The 20682-nt window shown below is 38.0% G+C and overlaps 1 protein-coding gene across 2 annotated transcripts in view; it reads left to right on the forward strand.

Moving 5' to 3' along the window:
• SNX27 (sorting nexin 27) overlaps nucleotides 1-20682 on the forward strand; it is a 68203-nt gene that overhangs the window by 36311 nt on the left and 11210 nt on the right. For both annotated transcript variants that reach the window (XM_057527991.1, XM_057527997.1), the window contains exons 6-7: nucleotides 2952-3115; nucleotides 10748-10837. In XM_057527991.1, coding sequence (XP_057383974.1) covers nucleotides 2952-3115; nucleotides 10748-10837 — 254 coding nt within the window. The remainder of the gene's footprint in view (nucleotides 1-2951; nucleotides 3116-10747; nucleotides 10838-20682) is intronic.

Genomic DNA, 20682 nt, shown 5'->3' on the forward strand with positions numbered 1-20682 from the left:
AAATTCTTTGCTCCAGTAGAGTTTATATTCTTTTTTTTTTAAAATTTATTATTTATTTGGCTGCGTCGGGTCTTAGTTGAGCACGCAGGATCTTCGTTGTGGTATGCGGGATCTTTTGTTGTGGCACGTGGGCTTCCCTCTAGTTGTGGGGCTTGGTCTCCAGAGCGCGCAGACTCAGTAGTTGTGGCACATGGGCTTAGTTGCCCTACGGCATGTGGGATCTTAGTTCCCCTACCAGGGATCGAATCTGCGTCCCCTGCATTGGAAGGTGAATTCGTAACTACTGGACCACCGGGGGAAGTCCCACCTTCTGCTATTTTTCAGGCAACTTCATAATTCCATCTTCCCAAAACTTTTTATCTTTTTGAGCAAAGAACTGTTCCAGGTGCCTTTTACAGGCTTCCAGGGAATTGAAATTTTTTCCATTAAGAGAATTTTGTAAAGACCAAAATAAATGGAAATCCGAAGGTGCAATGTCTGATGAATACGGCAGATGAATCACAACTCCCCAGCCAAGCTGTAACAGTTTTGCCTGGTCATCAAAGAAACATGTGGTCTTGCATTATCCTGATGGAAGATTATGCATTTTCTGTTGACTAATTCTGGTCGCTTTTCGTCGAGTGCTGCTTTTAGTTGGTCTAATTGGGAGCAGTACTTGTTGGAATTAATTGTTTCGTTTTCCGGAAGGAGCTCATGTTAGAGGACTCCCTTCCAATCCCACCTTATACACAACATCACCTTCTTTGGATGAAGACCAGCCTTTGGTGTGGCTGGTGGTGGTTCATTTCGCTTGCCCCACGATCTCTTCTGTTCCACATTATTGTACAGTATCCACTTTTCATCACCTACTACAATTTGTTTTAAAAACGGAACGGTTTTGTTATGTTTAAGTAGAGGATCACATGTGGAAGTACAGTCAAGAAGGTTTCTTTCGCTTAACTTATGTGGAACCCAAACATCAAAGCGATTAACATAACCAGGCTGGTGCAAATAATTTTCAACACTTGATTTGGATATTTTGAGTATGTCAGCTATCTCCCACATGGTATATAACATTGACGGTTTTCAGTTGATGTCTCTATTTGATTTCTATCAACTTCAACTCGTCTACCCGACCATGGAACATCATCTAGCGAGAAATCTCCAGCACGAAAGAAAGTGGTTTGCAAACCACTTTTTTTTTTTTTTAATTTATTGATTGATTGATTGCTTTCTTTGGCTGTGTTGGTACTTCCTTGCTGTGCGGGGCCTTTCTCTAGTTGTGGCGAGCAGGGGCTACTCTTGCAGTGCGCAGGCTTCTCATTGCGGTGGCTTCTCGTTGCAGAGCACGAGCTCTAGGCGGGCGGGCTCAGTACTTGTGGCTCTCGGGCTCTAGAGTGCAGGCTCAGTAGTTGTGGTGCATGGGCTCAGTTACTCCGTGGTATGTGGGATCTTCCTGGACCAGGGCTCGAACCCGTGTTCCCTGCATTGGCAGGCGGATTCTTAACCACCGCTCTACCAGAGAAGTCCAGCAAACCACTTTTGACACGTTTGATCAGTCATAGCACCTTCTCCATACATTGAACAAGTCTTTTTTTGCGTTTCAGTTGCGTTTTTACCTTTCTTGAAATAATAAAGCATAATATGCCGAAATTGTTGCTTTTTTCTTTCATCTTCAATATTAAAATGGCTACACAAAAATTCACCCAATTTTGATAAGTTTTTTTAAATGCATGCTGATATGATAGCTGTCACAATACAATCTGTTTCGAATGAAGTTAAAGACAACTAAGCGCTACTGGAGCCGTTTTATGGAAAAGACCGAACGAACTTTTTGGCCAACCCAGTGTTTAAGTTTGCATAAACAGATATCCTCTTCCTAGGAAGTTTTATTGCACGGTGACAGAGATTTTCTCTTATTATTTCTCTTATTTATTCTTTTATAAAAGCTGAGACCACAAAGGGGAGGAAGTTGGAAGGGTTGCTTTAAATGACAAATTTCCTACGGTTTATGGGTCTTTTCCACATCATGTATGTACAGGGCTAAGGCCAGAAACAACAGATAATATTGACTGATCAGAACTTCCTCATCCCGGAAAGGGAGAGAATTTGGTAGATTTGAGTCGCCTTGCCATCCCAGGTCAAGGTAGAACAACTTTGATTCCCACTAAAGCAGCTATCTCCCAATTGTTTATTTTCTTCCCAACTCTCTACAGTCTAACTAGGCAGATATAAATATTACAAAGGATTGCTAAAGACCCAGGACATTTGGATTCTAATCTTACCTTCTTCTCTAAGCTTTAGTTAACAAATAAAATGGGAAATATTAAATCTGTCTCTTGCTCTGTTATAAAGCCAAGTAAACATCAAGAGAAGAAAACGCCACCTTTTTAAAGAAAAACAATATAGAAATTAAAAGTGGTAGTATTTTATCCTGCTTGAGCATTGTTAGGAAGAGGAAGTAAGGCTACCCAGAAGTCACTTTTCACTTTGGTGAATGTCTTAGACTTGTGGGGGGATGTGGAGAGCCTTTCAGCTCCTAACAATAAAAGCTGTTCATTGAGAACTGCCACATGAGAGACTCCGAATGCACCATAGCTGGGTAAGAGGGGAGGCTTGCTTTAAAGATGTTCAGTGGACATTGCTGTAACTTAACTCAATTATGGATCAGATATTTTAACTGACTTTGGAGTAGGTGCTGTCTGCAAAGTCAGCATGTTAACTGAAAGGCATTTCATTCAGGTGATAGATTTCAGTTAGCTTGAGGCTCAGTTGGCCAGTCATATTAGAAGGCGTAGATGTGGTTAGACAAATTGATATTTTGTGGTCCCAAGGCAGAGCTCCTGGATGGAACTAAGCTGATGTGCTGGTTAATGATAACCTCCATTCTTGTCTGCTTTACACAGTTCATACTAGGGAGATGCCTTGTATATCTTCTCACTCTAGCTTTCTTTGCTTTGTCTTCTCTTTAGTACGTAAGCTGGCACCTAATGAATTTCCTCATAAACTCTACGTCCAGAATTACACATCAGCTGTGCCAGGCACCTGCCTGACCATTCGAAAGTGGCTTTTTACGACAGAAGAAGAAATCCTCTTAAATGACAATGACCTTGCTGTTACCTACTTCTTTCATCAGGTGGGTGAATTGATCTCCCTGGAAAGGCCTGATTTCTTTTTCTGTTCATATGTAGTGGTCATTTGCCAATCCAGTGTGAATCCTTGAGAAAGCTGTTTTGCCTCCTGGATCTTAGTTAAATTTGTAAAATGTTCTATCCCATTTTGACAAAAGATAAGTTTAAGAAGTGGGGGGACTTCCCAGGTGGTGCAGTGGTTAAGAATCCACCTGCCAGTGAGGGGGACACGGGTCCGAGCCCTGGTTCAGGAAGATCCCACATGCTGCAGAGCAGCTAAGCCTGTGCACCACAACTACTGAGCCTGCGCTCTAGAGCCCACAAGCCACAACTACTGGACCTGCATGCCACAACTACTGAAGTCCACACGCCTAGAGCCTGTGGTCCGCAACAAGAGAAGCCATTGTGATGAGAAGCCCTCACACCACAATGAAGAGTAGCCCCCACTCACTGCAACTAGAGAAAGCCCGTGCACAGCAATGAAGAACCAACACAGCCAAAAATAAATAAATAAATAAATAAAGCCATTTAAAAAAAAAAAGTTTAAGAAGGGGATATCCTGGAGTTCAAAATGTATTTATTATTATTTTTTAAAACAATAACAAATGAACATTATGGGGCTATGTTCTTTTTCAAAAAATTTTTCATCAAAATTATACATACATAGAGCTTAAAGTATCAAATGGTTCTACACAGGTTATTATGAAAAATATTAGTTATTCCCACTTCTTTTCCTCTCATAGGCAACCACTTTCACTTCTTTTAGCTTGTTTTTTGTTGTTTGTTTTATTTCATCTTTTTAAAAAATTTTATTGAAGTATAGTTTATTTACAATGTTGTGTTAGTTTCTGGTGTACAGCAGAGTGATTCAGTTATACATATATATTCTTTTTCATAGTCTTTTCCATTACGGTTTATTACAAGATATTGAATATAGTTTCCTGTGCTATATAGTAGGTCCTTGTTGATTATCTATTTTATATATAGTAGTGTGTATCTGCTAATCCTAAACTCTTAATTTATCCCTCCCCCAGCCCGTTTCCCCTTTGGTAACCATGAAGTTTGTTTTTTATGTCTGTGAGTCTGTTTCTGTTTCGTAAAGAAGTTCATTTGTGTCATATTTTAGATTCCACATATAAATGATATCATATGATATTTGTCTTTCTCTGTCTGACTTCACTTAGTATGATAATCTCTAGCTCCTTCCATGTTGCTGCAAGTGGCATTGTTTCATTCTTTTTTATGGTTGAGTAATATTCCATTATATATACGTGGGTGTGTGTGTGCGTGCGAGTGTGTGAATATACACACACATACCACATCTTCTTTATCCATTCATCTGTCCACGGACATTTAGGTTGCTTCCATGACTTGGCTATTGTAAATAGTGCTGCTATGAACATTGGGGTGCATGTATCTTTTCAAATTAGAGTTTTCTGCAGATGTATGCCCAAGAGTGGGATTGCTGGGTCATATGGTAATTCTATTTTTAGTTTTCTGAGGAACCTCCATACTGTTTTCCATAGTGGCTACCCCAACTTACATTCCCACAAACAGGTATAGGAGGGTTCCCTTTTCTCCACACCCTCTCCAGCATTTGTTATTTGTAGATTTTTTTAACAATGGCCATTCTGATTGGTGTTAAGTGGTATCTTATTGAGTTTTGATTTGCATTTCTCTAATAATTAGCGATGTTGAGCATCTTTCCATGTGCCTATTGGCCATCTGTATGTCTTCTTTGGAGAAATGGCTGTTTAGGTCTTCTGCCCATTTTTTGATTGGGTTGTTTATTTTTTTGTTATTGAGTTGTATGAGCTGTTTGTATATTTTGGAAATTAAGCCCTTGTCAGTAGCATGGTTTGCAGATATTTTCTCCCAGTATGTAGGTTGTCTTTTTGTTTTGTTTATGGCTTCCTTTGCCGTGCAAAAGCTTAAAAGTTTGATTAGCTCCCATTTGTTTATTTTTGCTTTTATTTCTATTGCCTTGGGGAGACTGACCTAAGAGCACATTGCTACAATTTATGTCTGAGAATGTTTTGACTATGTTCTCTTCTAGGAGTTTTATGGTGTCATGTCTTATATTTAAGTCTTTAAGCCATTTTGAGTTTATTTTTGTGCATGGCGTAAGGGAGTGTTCTAACTTCATTGATTTGCACACGGCTGTCCAGCTATCCCAATACCACTTGCTAAAGAGACTGTCTTTTCTCAACTGTATATTCTTGCCTCCTTTTCAAAGATTAAGTGACCATAGACCATGGGTTTATTTCTGGGCTCTCTATTCTGTTCCATTGATCCATATATCAGTTTTTGTGCCAGTACCACACTGTTTGGATTACTGTAGCTTTGTAGTATTGTCCAAAGTCTGGGAAGATTATGCCTCCAGCTTTGTCCTTTTTCCTTTTAGATTGCTTTGGCAATTCTGGGTCTTTTATGGTTCCATATAAATTTTAGGATTATTTATTCTAGTTCTGTGAAAAATGTCATGGGTAATTTGATAGGGATCACATTAAATCTGTGGATAGCTTTGGGTAGTATGGCCTTTTTAACAATATTAATTCTTCCAATCCAAGAACATGGGATATCTATTTCATTTTATATTTACTTCCATACCTCTATTATAACTTAATTATATTACTCCTACTTGATGTTTCCGATTCAAGCAATATTGCTTAATTACCTGCTATAGAAGATGAGACTTCAGCTCCATTTCCTCCCCCACTGCACTACATATTTGTACCTTTTCATCTGTCCCATCTTCTCACTATAGTCAAATTACAATATTTGTTAGATTAATATTCAGTGTTTATACTGCTATGACTGTAAATAATGAATTTAGCAGAGCCATATAGAGAATACTATCCTTACTTTTTACTTTCTTTTAAACATTTTGTTTTAAGATTATTTTGAAAATAATTAACCCATTTCATAACACTTTATAAAGTATCCGTTACAATTCTAATTGGGTTTTTGTTAAATTTATAGTTTAACTGAAGAAGAGTCACCATTTTTATTAAATGTGGTATTCCCAACTAAATGTGTAGTTTCTGTTTTATTCATCTCATCTTTTGTTTCCCCAAATAAAGTTCTGTTGTTTTATGTTTCACATATGCCCCTTTAAATTATTCCCAAGTATTTTATATTTTTATTACAATTATGAATGGGATATTTTTTCTTTGTATTGTTGGAACGGAATAATTATTTACCGGGAGTCAGAATATCTGGTTCAAGTACAAGCTCTCCATTGGGTAAATCCTTAACAAAGCTTTGCTGAGATCTGTTTTCTGATCTATTAAAGGGTAATAGTAGTACCTCACATTTTTTAAATCAGTATCAAAATTTAAACAAAGCAGAGCTTGTGAAATTACCTTTTGAATTATAAAACTGTAAAGCAAAAATAAAATATTTAGGTATATAGAAAGAAAAGCTGTTATTTTTGTAGCAGTATCTCATGCAACAACTTTTCTGAACTCTTCTGTTTCTTCAAACAATTTTTTAAACAGCTTTATTGAGGTATAATTGACATACAATAAGCTGTACATATTTAAAATTTGTAATTTAATAAGTTTTTTTTTTTACCCTCTTAACCATTTTAAAATGTACAGTAGTGTTAAATATATTCACATTATTGTGCAATGGATCTCCAGAAATTTTTCATCTTGCAAAACTAAAACTCTCTACCCATTAAACAACTCATTTCCCCCTCCTCTACCTCTGGCAACTACCATTCTACACTCTGTGAATTTGACTACTTTAGGTATCTCATGTAAGTAGAATCATACATTATTTGTCTTTTTGTGACTTGCTTATTTCATTTAGCATAATGTCCTTAAGGCTTTTTCATGTTGTAGCATATGACAGGATTTCCTTCCTTATTAAGGCCGAATAATTATATTCCATTGTACATGTGTATCACATTTTGTTTATTCATCTGTGGATGGACATTTAGGTTGCTTCCACCTCTTGGCTGTTATGAATAATGCTGTCATGAACATGGTTATGTAAATATCTCTTCAAAATTCTGCTTTTAATATACCCAGAATTGGGATTGCTGGATCATATGGTAATTCTATTTTTAATTTTTTGAGGAAATCGCCACACTGTTTTCCATAGCAGCTGTACCATTTTACATTCCCAGCAGTGCACAACAGCTCAAATGATTTTTTTGATTGACTAGGTAAACAATTGTGCCTTTTGGAAAATAATACTAAATTTTTTCCCTCACTTAATTTTAGTTATTTTTTTGTATCATATGTTGATGGTGGGAATATCTCATGCATCTCATCAATTCTAAGATGCCATCAGTTGTAAGATGCACTAGTATTTTATGTACTACCAAGAGAAAAAGCTACCGGTTAAACAACACACGTTGATTATAAGATGCATCCCAATTTTAGGAACAATAAAATGTGAAAAAATGTGCACCTTAGAATTGATGAAATACTGGATAATAATGATAGTAATGTGCCTTTTCCTTAAAAAATTGATAAGGTCAAAATCCATAGTAGGATATATTTAATTTCTGGCTAAGCCTGGCAGACTAAACATACTTTTAAACTACTTCTTCCTGAAAGCTCACTAAAATAACATTAATGGATTTTAAGAGGCGTAAACCTGCAAAGAGGACAGGATGAGACACAGCACATGAGAACAGTCAACAGTTTTTAGAAAATGAATGTTTGAATGAATCAACATGACTTTGGTGTTTGGTTATCGTGGAAGAATTGGTGAGAGACATGTGGAAGGTTACAAACAAACATGAGGCAGATAACCTAAGAGGAAAAAATAAATGTACAAGAGAGGAAGCCCTGGTACAGTACATGATTTAGTTGTGAACAATGTTTGCATGCTTACAATAATGTATAGATTACAGTAATCAATACTGATTATTGATTTAATTTTTATGGAGGTGTTGAAGGAAGAAGAAGTGAGAGTGTAGGAGTGATATAAGAAAGCTAAAACTTATTATTTTTTTGGCCGCACTGCGTGGCCTGTGGGATCCTAGTTCCCTGACTAGGGATCAAACCCATGCCCTCTGCAGTGGAAGCGCAGATTCTCAACCACTGGACATCCAGGGAGGTCCCTAAAACTTATTATTTTTAACAGCAAGTCAACATTGTCTAAAATTGATAAGTTAGGAATTAGCAGCATAAGCATGACATTTAGAATTATGAAAGGAATATCACAAAAAACTGTTTACAGTGCTTTAAAGTATCTGTGTAATGAGGCTGTGGGATCAGGAGACTTATTTTTATTAGGCACCTCTTAGTAATACACATTAAAAAAATTATGTATGTCTTTTATTTTAATAAAAAAATTTTAATTAAGGGAAAAAGGAATCTAGTGTGGTAATATTTATGTTTTTCACTCAGGGCTAGTCAAGCAGTATAATCTTGATTAGAAATGAGTGAGGAGAGAACATTTTTACTGCCCCATGTGAAAATAGGTCACTTAGAGCTGCTGGAGGAGATGTTCACTCTGGGTAGATGACCCACCTCTGCCCTGGGGAAACGTTCATCAATATTTAAGTGCTGGGCTTCCCTGGTGGCGCAGTGCTTGAGAATCTGCCTGCTAATGCAGGGGACACGGGTTCGAGCCCTGGTCTGGGAAGATCCCACATGCCACGGAGCAACTAGGCCCGTGAGCCACAACTACTGAGCCTGCGTGTCTGGAGCCTGTGCTCCGCAACAAGAGAGGCCGTGATAGTGAGAGGCCCACACACCGCGATGAAGAGTGGCCCCCACTTGCCACAACTAGAGAAAGCCCTCGCACAGAAACGAAGACCCAACACAGTCAAAAATTAATTAATTAATTTAAAAAAAGCTTATAAAAAAATATGTAAGTGCTATTACTAGTCAGACACAGTTCTAGGTATTGGGGAAACTGAATAGATAAACCAGTATTTATTTGTTTGTTTTCCCTCTTTACTTCTCTCCCAGCTTTTCAGTAACTGGTTTAAATTTGACCTGGAGCAGCTGAGTCTTTTGGTGATAAACAACACAATGTTCAGATTCTTCAGGACATTGGTGGCAGTTCTTATTGAGCATCGCCTCTGTGAATATAATCCTCTCTAAGTGAATCCTCGCTTATACGGCTAGGACTGGGGAGACACTGCATAATCTTTCCATTAGACAGTCCAGGCAGGATATTAATATCCTTGTGTGGTTCTTAGAGGAATTTAACTGCTAAATGATGCTAATATAAATGATAGTAATAGTAACTATTTATATATATTTATATATACTTTACAAAACTATTAACATCTTTTATCTCATTTTGTTGTCCACCTACAAGATGAGTGTTATTCCTGTTTTACAGACTGAGAGGGTTTAAGTGACTTACTCAAGTGCATATTGGTAGGTGACAGCTAGAATTTGAACTAGTCTCTTAACTTCAGTCCTGAATTCATTCTGTTATGCAAATATTTTCCCTTAAAAGACTATGGGGAATGATTTCTACCTTAAGGAAATCAGCAGTTTTCTGATAAAGATTCAAGTGGGCCCCTGCCTGGTGTCTGTATAGAGTTGTCCTTTCAGTAACTCACTGAGGTTAGATCCTGAATACCCTGGACAAATGGTTCTATTTGTTCTTTTTCTTTTTTTCCTCCCAAAGATCAGTTTTCCCTTCCATTAGATTTTTTAAGTTTTTCTTGGAGTGGAGGAGGAGTAGAGTAAGGTTGGAAAGGGGATGTATGTTTCATATGGCTGAACCAGGAATAGTTTAGAATTAGCATATTAGAATATTATATCTGGGTACCTTCATGCCTGTATCAAGTCCTCTCTGAAAGTTTTTCGGTTCATGGTCTCAGATTTATCACTTCCTCTCTTCCAGTTGTTACCACCTAGATTAAGGTCTTGTTTCATTTCATGCTTAAAGTACCACAACATCGTTGATCTCCCTTGTTTCATTCTCTCCTTGGCTTAAATCATTTGGGCAGTCATATACAGATCAATCTTTCTTAAAAAACAACAATAACAACAACGATTTTTTTATTATTTATTTTAGCTCTCTACTCTCCCTAAGTCTAAATTCCTGTGCCTGCTCTTTAGGATCCTTCATACCCTATTAACCTACCCATTCAGAATATTTTTCATTGTTCCCTAACATGTACCCTTTATTCAGATCAGGCAGGTCTGTCTCCTGAATGTATTTAAGGTCAAACCCATTCCTGTTTCCTGACTTTAGCTTGTAGTTTCTTCTGTTCAGCCTCTCCTTTGGGGTCCAACCGAGACTTCCTTGATAACTACGGTTAGCAATAAGCTTTCCTGTTCTGGCTGCATGTATCACTTACTATTTATGTCACACATTTTTTGCTACTTCACTGTTGTCTTTAATACAGTATTGTATACTATCCTGCAGTGTTCTCTAATTCTTTCTCATGTACAAATTAACCAGAATTTAAATCTCTTAACAGGAGAAACCAGATCCCTCACGTGCCTAGAACAATCCTTGAGCACATACCAGATGCTCATTAAATGCTACTTATTCCAGTAAATATACCCATGTGGCAGAGTTCACTGGTGATAACCAGATGGATAAGAGTTATTGTGAAAATGAATCTGTGTCTCTTTATCTTTATCAAGAATGTGCTTGATACTAATTTTTACATTTCTTTCTTCCCTGCCTTGTTTTGGTGACAGGCTGTTGATGATGTGAAAAAAGGTTACATCAAAGCAGAGGAAAAATCCTACCAATTACAGAAGCTGTATGAACAAAGGAAAATGGTCATGGTAGGTTTATGTCCCCATAATCTCTTTATAAAATGCCCCTTCTTATCTCTTTTTTTATTTAATTTAATTTTATATTGGAGTATAGTTGATTTACAAAGTTGTGTTAGTTTCAGATATACAGCAAAGTGACTCAGTTATACATATATCCATTCTTTTTCAGATTCTTTTCCCATATAGGTTATTACAGAATATTGGGTAGAGTTCCCTGTGCTATACAGTACATCCTTGTTGATTATCTATTTATCCCTATTTTACATATAGTAGAATATAGAGTGTATATGTTAGTGTGTATATGTTAATCCCAAACCTCCTAATTTAATACATATAGTGTGTATATGTTAATCCCAAACCTCCTAATTTAATACATATAGTGTGTATATGTTAATCCCAAACCTCCTAATTTATCCCTCCTCCCAACCATTTCCCTTTGGTAACCATAAGTTTGTTTTTGAAGTCTGTGAGTCAGTTTCTGTTTTGTATATACATTCATTTGTATTATGTGTTAGATTTCACATATGAGCGATATCATATGGTATTTGTCTTTCACCTTCTGACTTCCTTCATTTAGTATGATAATCTCTAGGTCCATCCATGTTGCTGCAAATGGCATTATTTCATTCTTTTTTATGGCTGAGTAATATTCCATTGTATATATGTACCACATCTTCTTTATCCATTCCTCTGTTGATGGACATTTAGTTGTTTCCATGTCTTGGCTATTGTGAATAGTGCTGCAGTAAACATTGGGGTGCATGTATCTTTTCGAATTATGGTTTTCTCCAGATACATGCCCAGGAGTGGGATTGCTGTATCATATGGTAGTTCTATTTTTAGGTTTTTCTAACTTTTTTATTGATAGAATTTATAGCAGTTTCATATTACAGAAAAAACTAAGGAGATAGTACAGAGTTCCTATCTTACTTAATATGGTACACTTGTTATATATTAACTAAAGTCCAACAATTATTAATTTCCTTACTTTTTTTTTTTACATCTTTATTGGAATATAATTGCTTTACTATGTTGTGTTAGTTTCTGCTGTACAACAAAGTGAATCAGCTATATGTATATATATATATACATATATCCCCATATCCCCTCCTTGTTGAGCCTCCCTCCTACCCTCCCTATCCCACCCCTCTAGGTTGTCACAAAGCATTGAGCTGATCTCCCTGTGCTCTGCAGCAGCTTCCCACTAGCCATCCATTTTACATTTAGTAGTGTATATATGTCAGTGCTACTCTCTCACTTCGTCCCAGCTTCCTCTTCCCTCCTGTGTCCTCAAGTCCGTTCTCTATGTTTGTGTCTTTATTCCTGCCCTGCCACTAGGTTCATCAGTACCGTTTTTTTAAATTCCATATACATGCGTTAGCATACAGTATTTGTTTTTCTTCTTCTGACTTACTTCACTCTGTATGACAGACTCTAGGTCCATCCACCTCATTACAAGTAACTCAATTTTGTTCCCTTTTGTGGCTGAGTAATATTCCATTGTATATATGTGCCACATCTTCTTTATCCATTCATCTGTCGATGGACATTTAGGTTGCTTCCATGTCCTGGCTATTGTAAATAGTGCTGCAGTGAACATTGGGGTCCATGTATCTTTTTGAATTATGGTTTTCTCTGGATATATGCCCAGGAGTGGGATTGCTGGGTCATATGGTAGCTCTATTTTTAGTTTTTTAAGGAACCTCCATACTGTTCTCCATAGTGGTTGTACCAATTTACATTCCCACCAACAGTGCAGGAGGGTTCCCTTTTCTCCATACCCTCTCCAGCATTTATTGTTTATAGATTTTATTTTTCAATATATATATATATTTTTTTAAGGAAGTCCCTTGGCTTCCTTTTTTTTTAATTTTAATTTTTTAAAACTAATTAATTAATTTATTTTTGGCTGTGTTGAGTCTTCATTTCTGTGGGAGGGCTTTCTCTAGTTGCGGCAAGCGGGGGCCACTCTTCATCGCGGTGTGTGGGCCTCTCACTATCTTGGCCTCTCTTGTTGCGGAGCACAGGCTCCAGACACGCAGGCTCAGTAGTTGTGGTTCCCGGGCCCAGTTGCTCCGCGGCATGTGGGATCTTCCCAGACCAGGGCTTGAACCCGTGTCCCCTGCATTGGCAGGCAGATTCTCAACCACTGCGCCACCAGGGAAGCCCTCAATATATTTTTTATTGAAGTATAGTTGATTTACAATGTTGTGTTAATTTCTGCTGCACAGCAAATTGATTCACCCGTATATATATATATATATATATTTATTTATTTATATATATTTATATATATGTTTGTGTGTATATATAGGTATATATGTATATATGTGTGTGTGTGTATATATATATATATATATATACACACACACACTTTTTTTTTTAAACATCTTTATTGGAGTGTAATTGCTTTACAATGCTGTGTTAGTTTCTGCTTTATAACAAAGTGAATTAGCTATACATATACATATATCCCCATATCTCCTCCCTCTTGCGTCTCCCTCCCACCCTCCCTATCTCACCCCTCTAGGTGGTCACAAAGCACTGAACTTATCTCCCTGTGCTATGCGGCTGCTTCCCACTAGCTATTTTACATTTGGTAGTGTATATATGTCCATGCCACTCTCTGACTTCGTCCCAGCTTACCTGTCCCCCTCCCCATGTCCTCAAGTCCATTCTCTACATCTGCGTCATTATTCCTGTCCTGCCCCTAGGTTCTTCATAACCGTTTTTTTTGTTTTTTTTAGATTCCATATATATGTGTTAGCATACGGTATTTGTTATTCTCTTTCTGACTTACTTCACTCTGTATGACAGACTCTAGGTCCATCCACCTCACTACAAATAACTCAATTTTGTTTCTTTTTATGGCTGAGTAATATTCCATTGTATATATGTGCCACATCTTCTTTATCCATTCATCTGTTAATGGACACTTTGGTTGCTTCCATGTCCTGGTTATTGTAAATAGAGCTGCAATGAACATTGTGGTACGTGTCTCTTTTTGAGTTATGGCTTTCTGAGGGTATATGCCCAGGAGTGGGATTGCTGGGTCATATGGTAGTTCTATTTTTAGTTTTTTAAGGAACCTCCGTACTGTTCTCCATAGTGGCTATACCAATTTACATTCCCACCAACAGTGCAGGAGGGTTCCCTTTTCTCCATACCCTCTCCAGTATTTATTGTTTTATAGATTTTATTTTTCAATATTTTTTTTATTGAAGTATAGTTGATTTACAATGTTGTGTTAATTTCTGCTGCACAGCAAAGTGATTCAGCCATATATATATATATATATATATATATATATATATATATATATATACACACACACACACACTTCATTTTAATATTCTTTTTCATTATGGTCTACCATAGGATATTGAATATAGTTCTCTGTGCTGTACAGTAGGACCTTGTTCATCCATTCTGTATATAAAAGCTTACATCTGCTAACACCAACCTCCCACTCCATTTTTCCTTCAACCTCCTTCCCCTTGGCAACCACCAGTCTGTTCTCTGTATCTGTGTTTCTGTTTCATAGATAGGTTCATTTGTGTCATATTTTAGATTCCACATATAAGTGATATCATATGGTATTTGTCTTTCTCCTTCTGACTTCACTTAGTATGATAATCTCTAGTTGCATCCATGTTGCTGCAAATGGCATTATTTTGTTCTTTTTTATAGCACTGTGTAGTATTCCATTGTATATATGTACCACATCTTCTTTATCCATTCATCTGTTGGTGGACATTTAGGTTGTTTCCATGTCTTGGCTATTGTGAATAGTGCTGCTATGAACATAGGAGTGCATATTTTTTTAATAAATTTATTTATTTTATTTATTTTCATTTTTGGCTGTGTTGGGTCTCTGTTGCTGTGCGCGGGCTTTCTCTAGTTGTGGCGAGTGGGGGCTACTCTTCATTGAGGTGCGCGGGCTTCTCATTGCGGTGGCTTCTCTTGTTGCCGAGCACAGGCTCTAGGGGCACGGGCTTCAGTAGTTGTGGCACGCCAGCTCAGTAGCTGTGGCTTGCGGGCTCTAGAGCACAGGCTCAGTAGCTGTGGCGCACGGGCTTAGTTGCTCTGCTGCATGTGGGATCTTCCCAGACCAGGGCTCTAACCCGTGTCCCCTGCATTGGCAGGCAGATTCTTAACCACTGCACCACCAGGGAAGCCCGCATATATCTTTTTGAATTACGGTTTTGTCTAGATATATGCCCAGGAGTGGGATTGCTGGGTCATATGGTAGTTCTGTTTTTAGTTTTACGAGGAACCTCCATACTGTTTTCCACAGTGGCTGCATCAGCTTCCATTTCCACCAACAGTGTAAGAGGGTTCCATTTTCTCCACACCCTCTCCAGCATTTGTTATTTGTAGACTTTGTGATGATGGCCATTCTGACTGGTGTGAGGTGATACCTCATTGTAGTTTTGATTTGCATTTCTCTAATAATTAGTGATGTTGAGCATTTTTTCATGTGCTTTTTGAAAATGCCCCTTCTTATCTCTTAAACCTATTCTAGTCATTTTTGAAAGATGTTTACAGCCTGTTCAGTGGCTTAACTGATTTAAAAAGAAGGAGGGAGATACAGACCTTGATATAAAGTCCATTGTGTTCCTCCATTTAGCACACAGAAAGCTTATTGTGGTATATATAGGTATATAACTTTATTATTAATAATAACCAAACAGTATTCTTTTTGATAATAAAAAGTCCTAAAATAAAAGATGTGCAAAACATTTAATATGATAAAAATAAGATTCTGTAAGAATTAATATTTAGATGTTTAACATTAGAAATTATTTTAGTTGTGATTTAGCAATCACAAAATCATTTATTTTCACAACTCCCATCTGTGCAGTTGCTTAAACATTTACGCTCAGTAGTGCTTTTGGTTAGTATGATATCCTAAAGCTGTGCTGTTTGATTCCATAGCTGCTAGCCTCATGTGACTATTTAAATTTAATTTTAAATTCATTTAACTTAAATAAAATTTAAAATCCAATTCTTCGGATGCATTAGCACATTTCAGGTGTTGAGTAGTCACATGTGGCTAGTAGGTACTGTATTGGACAGCCCAGATATGGAACATTTTCATCATCACAGAAAGTTCTGTTGGAGAGGGCTACCTATGATATTCTTGGAATATTTCAAAATTAGTTTTGAATTGGTATCTGCCATAAATAGAGGGATGAAAATTGTCAAAAATAAAATTTGTGAAGAACGCTTCTAAAAACTTCCACTCATATCATCTTAAAACTTCTTTCTTGGCCAATTCAGATAGTTGAAAAATTTCCATTTATAGTTTTTCATAATAGTTTTCGTACAGTTTTTACACAAGGCAGTAATTGCATTGGTAATAATTCTGATAGGCCACTTGAATTTCTTTTGTACTTTCTGAGCAGTTCTTAGGAGGGAATGTTGATCCATCTAAATTAATTGTATTGGGACTTCCCTGGTGGCACAGTGGTTAAGAATCCACGCTCCCAATGCAGGGGGCCTGGGTTCAATCCCTGGTCAGGGAACTAGATCCCACATGCCACAGCTAAGAGCCTCAACTAAAAAGATCCCGCACATGGCAACGAAGATCCCGCATGCTGCGGTGCAGCCAAATAAATAAATAAATAAATAAATATTCGAAAATAAATAAATTAAAAAAAATGTTTTTTAAAAAATAGAATAGAGTCTTGGCAGAATTTTGGTTAAGGGAATTTTGCTATGTGGGAGACAGGATTTTAAAACTCAACTTCCACCTCTTCTTTAAGATAATGGTATTGTCTTCTATATATTAACGCATGATTCTGACCAACACACCTGCATCTTCTACTGAAAAGGGCTATCCACCTCTGCAGTAGTTCTTTGCCTTTGTCAAAGCCAACAGAATCAAAGTAATTTCATAAGGCCTTCTGAATATGGAATACATATTGTTTCTTTGCACATATAGCACTCTAAACACACTAGCTTCCACTTATACATTTAACAAAAAATATTTGTTGAGCACCAAGTGTGTGCCAGTGCTAGAGAAATAAATAGGTTTGGGTTGTTCTGTGGCAAAATATAGAAAATCTGAATTTAACAAGCATAGTAATCTATTATGAAATTATTTTTTAGACTCAAGTTTGTATCTTGTAATCCTCAGTTAAGAACACAAGTGCAGTTAGTACATTGATAGGTTTCCCCATGGGTCATCTGAACTGAGTATAAAATATGCTTCTCTTGAAAACCTAGTGCCAGTGTACAAGTGTGTACCGGCCCCATAATACTGCAGTCCTATTTTAAAGACCTCCCCCCTGACAAAAGTTTGGGTTTTATTCAGGTATCAGTGTTCAAAGACATTAGCCTAGTCAATGGTCATGGTCCATACATTGAAACTACCACCTCAGATGGACCCTTCAGAGCCCGTAGGTCTTGATACCATTATGTATAACAACTTAGCACAGTTGATAGGCCTGAGATTCGGCCAGATCACTACGATTAGTTGCCAGATCACTGTGAGATCTTCAGCAATTCACAAGCTTGTCACTTTCAGTTTCTTTTCTGTAAATTGGGGATGTTCAGGTTGCTAGCTCTCAAGTAGAATCTTGACAAAATACTCCAAAGTTAACAGATAAATAAGCTTTGTGTAAGTTCCCTTGCTCTCCAAATACAGAGGACAGCTCATACCTTTGCCATAGTTTGTAATACCCAGTGTGATCAAAATGTTTTTGTTTTTTACCTGTTTGCAAAGTTAGATTGAATCTCAAATTTGGATGGTTGAGAATATAGTGTACATAAGACTTGTTTTTTCTTTTTTCTCTCTCTTTTTTTTTTAAGTCTTTAATACTTATTTATTTATTTTATTTTTGGCTGCGTTGGGTCTTCGTTATTGCACGTGGGCTTTCTCTAGTTGCAGCGAGCGGGGGCTACTCTTCGTTGTGGTGCGCGGGCTTCTCATTGCAGTGGCTTCTCTTGTTGCGGAGCACGGGCTCTGGGCACGTGGGCTTCAGTAGTTTTGGCTCGTGGGCTCCGTAGTTGTAGCTTGCAGGCTCTAGAGTGCAGGCTCAGTAGCTGTTGCACACAGGCTTAGTTGCTCTGTGGCATGTGGGATCTTCCCGGACCAGAGCTCAAACCCGTGTCCCCTGCATTGGCAGGCGGATTCGTAACAACTGCACCACCAGGGAAGTCCCTCTCTTTTTTTTTTTTTTTAACTCTCACACAAACAGTGAACATGTGTAACTTACGTCTTGCCATTGTTGAACTGACAAATAAGAAGTTTCTGGGTTTGGGGTTCCCTGGTGGCGCAGTGGTTAAGAATCCGCCTGCCAGTGCAGGGGACGTGGGTTCAAGCCCTGGTCCGGGAAGATCCCACATGCCGCGGAGCAAATAAGCCTGTGTACCACAACTACTGAGCCTGCGAGCTACAACTGCTGAGCCCACGTGCCACAATTACTGAAGCCCGCATGCCTAGAGCCCGTGCTCCACAACAAGAGAAGCCACTGCAATGAGAAGCCCGCACAGTGCAATGAAGAGTAGCCTCCACTCGCCGCAAGTAGAGAAAGCCCACGTGCAGCAACAAAGACCCAACACAGCCAAAAATAAATAAATAAAATAAATTTATTAAAAAAAAAAAAGTTTCTGGGTTTGTGTTTGTCAACATAATTTTTAATGATTTCACACAAGGTGGTATATGTGGAAGTCAGTGTCTCTCAAAGTGTAGTTGCCAGCCCAGTTACATGGGAATCACTTGTCAATCCTGCTCAAAATGCAGATTTCTGGACCCCCACCTCACATTTACTAAACCAGAATCTCTAGGGGTAGGATCTAGAAATATTTGTGAAGATTTTTACAGAAGCACCCTAGTGAGTCTGCAACTTTAGGTGCTTGAGAAACACTACCCTTGGAATTTGGGAGAGTTGGCTTCCAAGGTTCTTCTCAGGCCTTTATTTCAATTTTAGATCTGGTTTGACCCTTGGCAGGTTGTTTGGGAGAACAGAGAGTTCTCCAGAATGGACCTCCATCCCCTCACCTAAAGTGTTTTGCTCCGTTAAGTACTGTGTCTCTGCTTTAATAACCGTCCTATTTCAGTATTTACCTATCTTGCTGAACATTGAACATTTATAAAATGTCCCATGTCATACCTGTCCTCTTCTCTTGCCTGATGTGCACCATCATCTAAGTGGTATGCAAATCAAGGAAGGTAATTTAGGATACATATTTAGCTACTCAGAATTTAATATGAAAGGAGAATAGACAGGATAATTTTTTGTTTGAAGTACATAGCTACACCCTTATGTAAATATGTTTGAAAACAAAAATTAATTTTCCTTTGGAAATTTGGATGTATGTAAAATTTTAAATATTTCTTCTCTATGTTTTCTGCAAATTGAGAAATGTAGAGATTGCCCACTTAAAACTGAGAAATACTACCCGACCTGATAATCTCGGGAAAACCTTAAATTTCCCCAATGACACCTTACCTTAATGGAGCCTTTAAAATTATTTTTTTAAGCTGTCATATATTGAATACCTAATTATGTACTAAGTACTATGCTAGATACTTTTCAAGGTCACAAATAACTGTATGGTATAGATGCTATTATTATTTCCCGTTTTATGGAAGAGGAAACTAAGGCTCCTAGGATTTAATAATTTGCTAGAGTTCAAATAACTTGCCCAAGGTTACAGAGTTAGGAAGTTATGGGTCCAGGATTCAAGCCTGGGGCGTTCTGGGCCCAGGCTCTTGATCACTACTCTGTGCTGTTTGCTGCTTGTTATAACCCCAGAAGAGTTCTCTCCTATATCATCCACTGCCTGTCATATTTACCAAAGTATAGATAGTAGTCAGAGATTTCTTTTTGTTCGTAGTGCCAGTAGAAGGCCTAAGCAGTTTATCACTGATTCAGGATGGATGATGATAAAGGGGGATGGATGGGGTAATGGAGGGAGACAGAGAAGAAAAATGATGCAAATGAAGTATTTTGGCACTTCTGTATTGACCCTGTCCCTGTGTTCTTGGTACCCCTTTATAAGTTTTCACCTTTAAAGTTGCTATTATTTTACCTAAGCACAAGTAAATACAAAATAGGGAAGGGAGCCTGTGGTGTAATTTTTTTTTTCCCCCTGGGCCCTAAGGTCTTCCCAGACAGTCCCTGGTGGCAGTAGAGACAGTCTTAGGTGCCATTCCTTGGCACCACAGCCATAGGTTGCCTAGGGTCCTTTTTGTGCCTGTCTCTTCTTTTCTCTTGGTGAGGCAGAAGGCAGCTCTCCAGTGTATTCTAACCTCCGTACCCATCTAGTTGAAATCAACTAGCGTGCTATACCTTTGTCTTCTCTCTCTCTACGCACCTCCCCACTGTGCCTTGTTCTTCCTGTGTGACATGCAGATGGGGGTGTCACACAGACTTGAGACTATTTGCTTGTTTCCCAGGCAATCACTGAGGAAACCAGGTCAGAGTCCATGCGTCTTCTTTTTTCCTTATCATCTTTTCCCTATTTCTCTTCTACTCCTTCCCATTCATTCTCTTTTACTCTCTCCCCTCTCAACTCAACATAGTGAGTTAAGTAAGAGAGAGACCAGGCTTAACTGTAGAGGAGAAGGGACAAAGAGTTCAGAGACCTCTCTGGATCAGTCTTGGAGCATTGTACCTGTGAGGGTCACATATGTCACTTGTTTTTGGTCTAGATGCTTTCTAAGGAGACACATATGCTGGAGACCCAGGGGGCAGTGGGGCTAAATGGGACTAGTTGGTAATAGAGAAAGGATCAGAGGCCTAGAAATTAAACCTGGCTTCTAATCCTGGTTGTGCCACTTACTATTACCTGTGACATTAAGCAAGTCTCATATTATTCTGAGTTTCTGTAAAATGACTAAC

Source organism: Balaenoptera acutorostrata, chromosome 1 (genome assembly GCF_949987535.1).
Source record: "Balaenoptera acutorostrata chromosome 1, mBalAcu1.1, whole genome shotgun sequence".
Lineage (NCBI taxonomy): Eukaryota > Metazoa > Chordata > Mammalia > Artiodactyla > Balaenopteridae > Balaenoptera > Balaenoptera acutorostrata.